The sequence below is a fragment of the Callorhinus ursinus genome, unplaced genomic scaffold (assembly GCF_003265705.2).
Source record: "Callorhinus ursinus isolate GAN/ISIS: 27379988/994484 unplaced genomic scaffold, GSC_fseal_2.0 scaffold1718, whole genome shotgun sequence".
Lineage (NCBI taxonomy): Eukaryota > Metazoa > Chordata > Mammalia > Carnivora > Otariidae > Callorhinus > Callorhinus ursinus.
In genome coordinates this window covers 1-9994 of record NW_027398772.1, presented here as the reverse complement: position 1 = coordinate 9994, position 9994 = coordinate 1, and the positions used below count along the sequence as shown (strand labels likewise).

The window sequence follows — 9994 nt, the reverse complement described above, 5'->3', positions numbered from 1 at the left end:
AGAAGGGGCACAAATACTCCTAAAACCGCCGTTCTGATGTGTGTCCCACTGGCAACCAGAGCAAGAGCCTGAAACTAAAAATGTCAATATGTTATCAGCTGTCGCAACTTCTTTCTAGATATGTCTCCGGAGGCAAGGGAAATAAAAGCAAAAATAAACTACTGGGACTACCTCAAAATCAAAAGCTTCTGCACAATGAAGGAAGCAATTAGCAAAACTAAAAGGCGAAGATATTTGCAAATGACATATCTGATGAAGGGTTAGTATCCAAAATATAGAAAGAACTTATAAAACTCAGCACCTGGAAAGTGAATAATCCAATTAAAAATGGGCAGAAGACATGAATAGACATTTTTCCAAAGAAGACTATACAGATGGCCAACACACATGAAAAGATGCCCAACATCACTCATCATTAGGGAAATACAAATCAAAGCCACAATGAGATACCACCTCACACCTGTCAAAATGGCTAAAATAAAATAAAAAACCCAGAAGAAACAACAGGTGCTGGTAAGGATGCGGAAAAAGGGGAAGCGTCTTGCACCGTTGGTGGGAATGCAAACTGATGCAGCCACTCTGGAGAACAGTACGGAGATTCCTCAAAAAGTTAAAAATAGAGCTACCCTATGAACCAGCAATTGCACCACTAGGTATTTACCCAAAGTATACAAAAATACTAATTCAAAGGGATACATGTACCCTGATATTTATAGCAGCATTATTTAAAATAACCAAGATATGGAAGCAGCCCAAATGTCCCTTGATAGATGAATGGATAAAGAAAAGGTGGTATGTATATTACTCAGCCATAAAAAAGAGTGAAATCTTGCCAATTGTAATGACATGGATGCAGCTAGAGAGTATAATGTTAAGTAAAATAAATCAGAGAAAGACAAATACCATATGATTTCACTTGTATGTGGAATTTAAGAAACAAAACAAATGAGCAGAGGGGAAAAAAGAAAGAGAGAGGCAGACCAAGAATTAGACTCTTAAGTATAGAGAACAAACTGACGGTCACCAGAGGGGAAGTGGGTGGGGGGATGGGTGAAATAGGTGGTGGGGATGAAGGAGGGCACTGTGATGAGCACCGGGGGTTGTATGGAATTGCGGAATCACTATATTGTACACCTGAAACTAATATTACACTGTATGCTGACTAACTGGAATTTAAGTGAAAACTTAAGAAAAATAAAAAATAAAAATGTCAATATATTTATAAAAGAGACTATCAGTGCTTCTTAAACCAATATAGTGAATGATAGAAAGAAGGGCATTGAGAATTAATCATCTTAAGATAAGTACCACATATTGTAAGAAATCAGGAAGAAAATGATAAGAAAAACACAACAGAACTGATGGCAAAGCAAACAGTACAACTTATATAAAGAGGTAGGAATATGAATAGTCATACCTATATATAAATAGGTAGGTTTAACTGCACTACTCATCTAGTTTTAATTAAACAACTGCCAGAATTAAAAGTGATTCTATAATGAACCAAACAAATTAACAAAAATGGGATAGATTTGATTATGCAAAAATTATTTGGTAAAATACATAAATATATAAATGATTTGAGATATTTAGAAACCTAACGGATTCTTTCTCATGACTTCGATGACAATTATGTTTAATGGATTTTACTGAAAATTGGAACTAGAATTTTAGTTTGCATACTGTCCTCACCTACACACCGGGGTAGAGAACTCCATTTTCCCATCTGGCATATTATCTCATCTTTTTCCGATACCCTGAAACCATCCTCACACCTGTAATTTAACTTGCTGCCATGTGGGTAAATCTTAGGTTTCGATGATTCTTCTCTTTCTTCTGAAAATTCAGATGATTTAATGGTTCCATGTTCTATATGAGGTGGTTGAGGACATGCAAGTTTTTCTATATGAAGAACAGAGATCAAAGGGTCAAGTATAGACACAATGTTTAAATTCAAAAATGCAATCAAATGCCATTTGGGATTTTAAAATAAGGATAATTTGAACAAACTAAATTAACGAAAAACTGAAAAACATTTGAAACTTGCAAGCATATATGTCCCCATAAAATCTATGCTATTATCTACTTGTTCACTATGCCCCCTCATTCTTGTCCTGTTCATCATGAGGAGTAAAATAGGCATAAAGAGAAATTTTCTCTGGTATTTGCACAATAACCCAAAGTTTTTGTCTGTTCATTTCACAGTAGAAGTGAAAGAACGCTGATTGGTTTGTATACTTAGTTTGTAATGTACTGTTTCAAGGTAAAGTGAAATAGGTATAGAGAAAGGTCTTCATCTTGTTCCTTTTCACAAAGCACAGGGGAGTATTAACCTCATTTGAAAGAATGTTATGAAGCAAGTTACGCAGTACTGACCAACACAGCGTGGTATTGACTGCCATCTTCCATCTTTGCACACAATTTCTTCGGCATCCTGAAGCATGTAATTGTCTTGACAGACAACAGATACTTTTTCTCCATCCTGATAATTCACCGTCGTTGCCATATTTTGAGCTTTGGGAATCTGAGGTGGAGGGGGGCATGACTGCGTTCTAACTTCTAAAAATATTAAAATTTAGATTTCTTGATTAAAAATCATAAGTTAAACATATTAACCAGATAATTAACCAGAAAACTCAATAATAATGTACCATTAATGATCAAATAATGACATTATGTTCGATATTTAAACATGTTATACTCTTGGGCTTGTAGAGCACTTTAATATATCACATGTGGTTTATATTCTCACCATGTTACTTGTAGTATCTTCCTTTTATTCTTTCTGTGACAAATCTTGCTTGATGTATGTAAAACTTATTTTAATGGTTTCTAACCATTAGGATGTTCTGAGTTGTCCACTCAGTAAGAGGCACTAAATAAATACTGATATCAGGATCTTGTTTACAGATATCCATAATCAAATGTATTGTGATTGGATTTAAACCCCCACAAGGTGTGGAACGGAAGCTAATTAGTCAGAGGAAGAATTACGTGTAGTTAACGATCAATTATCTGATACAGATTCTTGGCTAAGATAAGAATTAGATATGGTCACTAATGTTTACAGTGTGTTGTTTAGAGTTCAAAACTCTCTGGAGGTACTGTTTACTAGCTTGGCTAGTAAACAGTAAGAGAGAGATAGGCTAACGAAAAGCACCCTGTTGAACAGATCAGACAGCCTTGGCTTCAGTTGCATGACCAGCAAGGGACACAAGATTCCTCTGTAAACTTGTGTTTGAGCTCCCAGAGAACAGAGATACCGCACGTGTATCTTGGCAGCTCATAATCTGAAGACAAAGCATGTCTTGTTCAACTGAGGGAAGCCTTTGGATGGCTGTACCTGGAGGCTTTTGGATCTCTCTATGATTCCTTGATTTTGCTTTCTCCTGTCGTGCATTTATTTCATTAAAGGTCTTATGTGAGTGTACACTGGGAAGTCTTGTAAGTCCTTTCAGTTACTCAAGATTTTGTAGTCAATTCAGAGAAATATTTGACCGAATACACTTCATTCATGCTTACTAATATTTTCTATTTCTCGTATTTTCTATTTCTATCTAAGTGTAGAAGTATTTTATATTTAATCAAAACCTTTTTTTCTTATTTGTTTTAAATATCTTGGCATTTTTTTTCAATGCATTGTCAAAGATTGAGTTTCTTCTGTATCTGATCTTTACCATTTTTGCCCTAATAATCTTAATTTGTACTTCCTTTGATACATTTTTGCTATAGGTTGGTCTAACAACTAAATTTCCCTAAAGGCAGAATTACTATTCTGCAAATCACCTGTTTATACTTTTTAAAAAAGTTTCTTTGTATTTTAATTAATTATTTGTATTTTATTTTATTTTTATGTTTTAAAAATTATTCTGTATTTTTTTTTTGCAGTTCTTTGTATAGCAATCATACCACAAAAAAGCTGTTAAAAGAGAATAACTTTATTTAGAAAAAATAAATATTTGGAAATTAAGAAACAAAATTCAAAATAACTGATAGGTCAAAGAAGAAATCACAAGGAATATTAGAAAACATTTCACATAGAATTAAATGAAAATGAAATGTGTGTAAAAATTTTGAGATATAAAAATTTTGAGACTGCTACAGCTGTACTTGGAAGGAAAAATGGAGTTTATCTTTGAAAAGTAGGATGGTTTAAATCCATGTTTTAATTTCCTACCTTAAGAAATGAAAAAATAAAATTAAAAGCAAAGTAAGTAGAATGAAAAAAACAGTTTGTCCACAGAGGAGAAAAAATTGGAAAGACAAATAGAAAAAAGAAAACAAAAAAATAGTGAATGTTAATAAGGTTAAAAAATAGAAGAGAGAGTAAATGGAGAAAATTAAGTGTTAAAATTGGCTATCTGGAAATATTAATAAAACTGAAGAAAAAAAGAAAACCCAGGAAGAATAATAAAGTTGAAAGAGAAAAATAACTATCAGTGTCAAGAATGAAAGAAGTGATACCAACAAACACACTATATAATTAAAATGAAAATAGAATATTAAGTGAGTATTAGAAACAAATGTATACCAATCAATTTCATAAATTAGATAAAATAGATATTTCTTCAAAAATCCAACTTCCTTGCGTTGACAAAAGACAGTAAGAAAATCTGAATATTTCACTACTTATTAAAGAAATTGAATTCTTCATCAAAAAAACTTCCAAAAAAGCAAATTATGTATCAGATGACTTTACAGGTGAAGTCTATCAATCATTTAAGATACAAATAATAAAATAATAATATGTGTAATAATAATATTACATTTATACTTTCAGAAGACAGAGAAGCAGAGAACAGTCCTCAATTCGTTTTATGAGGCCATGATAATCCTAACAACAAAGCTTGGGAGAGGCATTAAAAGAAAAAGTAGCTAGAGATTAGTATTCCTCATGAATATAGATGTAAAACCCCTTAAAAATATATCAGCAAATCGAGTACATGAAAATATAGAAAGAATAACCTGTCACTACCTCGTAGAATTCACTCTAGGGAGGAGAGATCTGTTCAACATCCAAAAATTTATGTATATAATTCACTAGATTAACAGAATTAAGGAAGTCATATTATCATATCGAGAGATACATAAAAAGCATTTAAAAACATTCAACATGGGTTGATCATAAAATTTCTCACTCAGTTAAGTAAGAATAGAAGGGAATTTCCTTAAGCTGATAAGGGGCATCTACAAAAATCCTAAATTGACATTATACTTGTGGTAAAATGTTGAATATCCTCTCCCAGTGATCAGGAATAGGGCAAAGTTGTATGTTCTCATCATTTCCTTTCAACAGTTTACTGGAGGTCCAAGTCAGTGTGATAAGAGAAAAAATAAAAATAAAAAAGGACCGGCAAAAATAAAGTCTTGTATTTTCAGTGACATAATTGCTTACAGAAAATTGCAACAGATCTACAAAACAGTACCTAAAATGAATAATGCAACTTGGTATAGTGTCAGAGTATAAAATCAATGTGCACAAATCAAGTGTGAGGACAAATGTATAGGAAGAAACTGACCTTATTTCCTCCCAGAGACACACAGGTACATATGGAACAATTTCCTCTAAAAAAGACCTGAAAACTAGCTGAAGAGCTCCTTCACAACAAACAGTAAAAGGGCCACATCGAGATGGGTGGGAGAGTCAGAGACCCAGTAGGGACCAAACTCCCACCCTTGGCAGGGCTACACACTCTCAGGTGGGATCTCACAAATCCAGAGCTTCTCCCTGAGGAGAGAGAGGTTTGTGTCCCACATCAGCACCCCAAACTCTGGGACCTGCAAAAGAAAGATGAGCCCCCCAACACCTGGCTTTGAAAACCAATGGGTCTCACATCCAGGAGACTCAATGGGCTGCAGAGAACGGGGATACTTCTTTTTTTTTTAAGATTTTATTTATTTATTTGACAGAGAGAGAGAGCGAGAGTACAAGCAATGGGAGTGGCAGGCAGAGGGGAGGGAGAAGCTGACTTCCTGTTCAGCAGAAAGCCTGATGTGGGGCTGGATCCCAGGACCCTGAGATCATGACCTGATTGGAAGGTGGACACCTAACCGAGCCATCCAGGCACCCCCTGAGATACTTTGCTTAAAGAGCTGTCACCCAGACTCACTATCCCCAGGGAACCAATGTGAAAGGAACAGTTTGAGAAATACCTAGACGTATGAGAAGGAGAGCCATTTGCTAATCTTAAAGCATCTACCTGAGGGGCAGGGGTCTGTTGGGACTCTTTCCACGACGGAGGTGTGGCAGGTGCCATTTTCACACTCGCCCTCCACCTTGAGAACACCGGCAGGTGCACTCCAGTCCAGTGCTCTCCTGTGGCCCCATAAAAGCCAGTGGGTGTGGTCCAGCCCTGCCTTCTCCTGCCGCCTCACTAAAACTGGCAACGTGCTCCGTCCACATAGGGGACGCTCCTCCATCTCCTGGAGCTAGTAGCCAGAGGGGCTTGCCTTTCTGGCTCCCATAGGACTGTAACAATGGGACAGGTAATTCTTGGCAGGCTACCGCCTCCAGGGCACTACACAGACAGCCCCCTGAAACACACCCTCAGTCTTGTTGTGAAAAAGGCCAATTTACTTGTCCTGGACCTTTCGCTTGAGGGGCAGACTTCAGATTTGCCACACATCTGGAGGCTACAGAGGTGTTTCTCAGGGCACAGAGACCAGGGGGATGCCAGCTTTGTGCTCTCTTCAGCCTCAAAGCAAACCCAAATACTAATTCTTCAAGATACCTGGCCAGATGTTAATTCAAGACCACCAAGTTTCTGGATGTTTTGTTTTATAGCGGACTAATGCACTGATGCAATTAGTATTTAGAAATAGGGTTTTGGTTAGTTTCCGTGTTAGTTTCCGTTAGTTTACATAGGTAAAAATTTTTAGAAACCGCAAAGATACTACTTTTATAAATTAGGAAGAAATAGAGTAAGTTTTTGAAAATATTGTAAACAAGAGCTTACCTGTGCAGTTTAGTTCAGGATCCCATCGTCCATTTATGCATGTTGAATGTTTCTGCTTTATTGTTCCTCTGCATTTATAACTTATTTTCTCATTATGATCAAATACAGTCTTACTTAATGGATTTGCTTCTTGTCTAGTCAAGCTGTATTTACACTTCTCAAGTTCATCATTTGCTATAAAATGAAAATATTCCCTTGAAAAGACTAATTATAAGAATCAAAGCAACTACTACAAAAAATAGCTTAGAGTCAATAGTATAATGAAATTAGAATTTGAGCCCATAAACCCCACCAACCAATTTATTCCTGACCATATTGCATGAGATGGGCTCTTATGTATGAACATACGTCCTGTGTCCAGTCTTTGAAATTTTGGAGAAAATGTCCATCATAAATACATTCTGCACTTTGGGGATTAAAAAAGTGTAAGAGGTTCACTCTTTTGGATAATCTACAGACTGAACGGTCATCACCTGACTACATTTGGTCCCATATTTATCTGTGGAAATAGAATATATGAAGTTGCTAGTTTATATATATTTTTTTCAATAAAGGTAATGTAATATAATAAGAAAAGTACATCTAAGATGTAGTATACAGAATGTGAATACTTAAGTAGATCTTTTGCATGATCACTAAAAATTAGGAACACATTCTTAGAATGAGAAGTTGGGTGCTTAAAGCCACAACCTGTTTCCTGTTTATACTCTTTTTTTTTTATTTTTAAATTTTTTTATTTATTTGAGAGAGTGAGAAAGAGAGAGCACAAGAGGGGGTAGGGTTAGAGGGAGAAGCAGACTCCCTGTTGAGCAAGGAGGCCTGATGCGGGACTTGATCCCAGGACTCCAGGATCATGACTCGAGCCGAAGGCAGTCACTTAACCAACTAAGCCACCCAGGCACCCTCCTGTTTATACTCTTACAATCTTTGAAGAGCTATTTTATATATCAGATCACCCTATAATTCAATAATATTTTAACATTATAATAGTAAATTTTTGGTGACTCTGAGTTAAATATAACAACTTTTTATGTAGCTACATATTTCAAAAATTCAATACAGATTAAAGTACTTTTTGGATTTGATAAAATATGAGTTGATGTAGGTCTTTATTAATGATTTGTTAATGATTAACCAAAGAAGTAATGATTTTGTAATACATTGAAAAATAAAACAAAGGAGACTAATTCAAAAAACACTAGAGGCAAGAATTTATCCTATTTTTAGGGCTTGTCCATAGTGTTGAGGGAGACAAAACAAGGTGTTCAGGGGATGGTAACTAAAGGATGATCTATAGTCAAAAGGAGTGGTAGTGGTTGTTGTCATTGTCCTATGATTGATTGGTTTCTGAAAAAATTTCTTTGTTTATTAGGGGAAAATAAACATTCAGAGAAGAGTGAACAGCTAGACTAACTGGAGGTACAAAATAAACACTGAGAGGAGAAAATTGGAGTAAGGTCTATTATACCTGTAAGGGGATTATGTTAAGCTGAATATAGGTAGAAGATTAACCTTTGGAAGGCAAACTCTGAGATCAGAAAAGAGTAATAATTGAAGCAGATGTTTCAGAATAAGAATGAAAGTTGAGAGTTTTCATGCCTGTTATAACCTTGGGTTTTACCTCCCATATGAAATAAGGGAAGATCATTTGTGGAGACAGAAGAGGACAAAGATGAAGTTTGGTCTTGAAGGACTGACAATACTTCTAATGGGAATGTGTTTAGCAAAAATGTAAGGATTAATAAGCACCAAAACTTTATGATTCATTCAACAAACTCTGTATGTAATGTAATGTCTGCTGTATGTAATGTCTGCTGTATGTCTGCCAGTCTTTTGGGTATTGGGAATACATCATGAACAAAATAGGAGTAAATCTCTGCTCTCATGGAGCATGAGCCCAAGCCCTACCTTCTCCTTGGAACAATTAATGCCTAGAAATCTGATGAATAAATAAGACTGGACAACCAGGGCTCTGTTTGAATGTAGGACTTAGGAAAACTCTAGGAAAGAACTCATTCCAAGGGAAAAATGAAAAGGGCCCCCAATATTCTCCCAGTTAGTCATAAAAGACTTGGTATCCAAAGGTCAGGAAGATTCACACACATCAATCAGGGGGAAGTCCATCCATCAGATTTGTTTCATGGCCTAACCCTGACTGCCTCCTTTCAGTTCTACCACCGACTGTGAGGGCCTGCAGCCCACCCACCCTTCAGCACATAAACTTGTTGTTGCATTTGAAACAGATTGGGAAATTGTTAGAAACTTTGAGAGAGGCAAGATCCTATAGGAATGTAGCAAGTGGGTATGAAGTTTATTTGTTTTCCAGTGCCTGAAATCAAGAGTGTCATGTAAAAACAAAAGTGGGATTTATGCAAATATACTTCTATTTTGGCAATTAGTATTCATATTTAAATCATATGAATAACTATAAGTAAAATTTAGCTTCACACTTATAAACAACGTAAATATCTGGGACAGAATATTGATAAAATTCTATTGCTAATTTGTGGACACGTAATGAACTATAAGCAATGTAGGTCTTCATTATAATTTAAGACCTGATATTTTCTTTTTTCTTTTTTAGATGTTATTTACTTATTTGAGAGACAGTGCTAGAGAGAGAAAGAGAGACAGAGCATGAGCAGGGGGAGGGTCAGAGAGAGAAGGAGAAGGACCCTAGGATCATAACCTGGGTGGAAGGCAGACCCTTAACCTACTGAGCCACCCAGGTACTCCTAAGACCTGACATTTTCAAGAATATACCTAAATTTCAAATATATGTTTGCAAACATAGTTTTTACCATAAAAATATTAAATTTCATTGACTGTCAGTTTGAGAAGTGTCTTCTCACCGATGCACTGAGGAAGTGGGGTCCACATTCCACTAATACATGTAATTGACTTGTGTCCAATCATTGTAAATTCTTCTTTGCAATTGAACTCTACTGAATCTCCATGGCGATAGGGAGGGGCAGAAGACTCAGCAACAGAGCCGTAATGAAGTTCAGGTATATCTCCACATGTACTCTCCACCTCTG

The 9994-nt window shown here is 35.9% G+C and overlaps 1 protein-coding gene across 1 annotated transcript; it reads right to left on the bottom strand.

The window, feature by feature from the left end:
- Nucleotides 1-1692: 1692 nt before the first annotated feature.
- On the bottom strand, nt 1693-9988 carry LOC112819226 (complement factor H-like; the record flags this gene model as incomplete). Its single annotated transcript, XM_025866218.2, has 4 exons — nt 9809-9988; nt 6957-7130; nt 2377-2559; nt 1693-1902 (listed from the first exon to the last, which is right to left on the bottom strand). Coding segments are annotated over exons 1-4 (631 nt in total), but the record flags the coding sequence as incomplete, so codon positions are not given.
- Nucleotides 9989-9994: the final 6 nt, after the last annotated feature.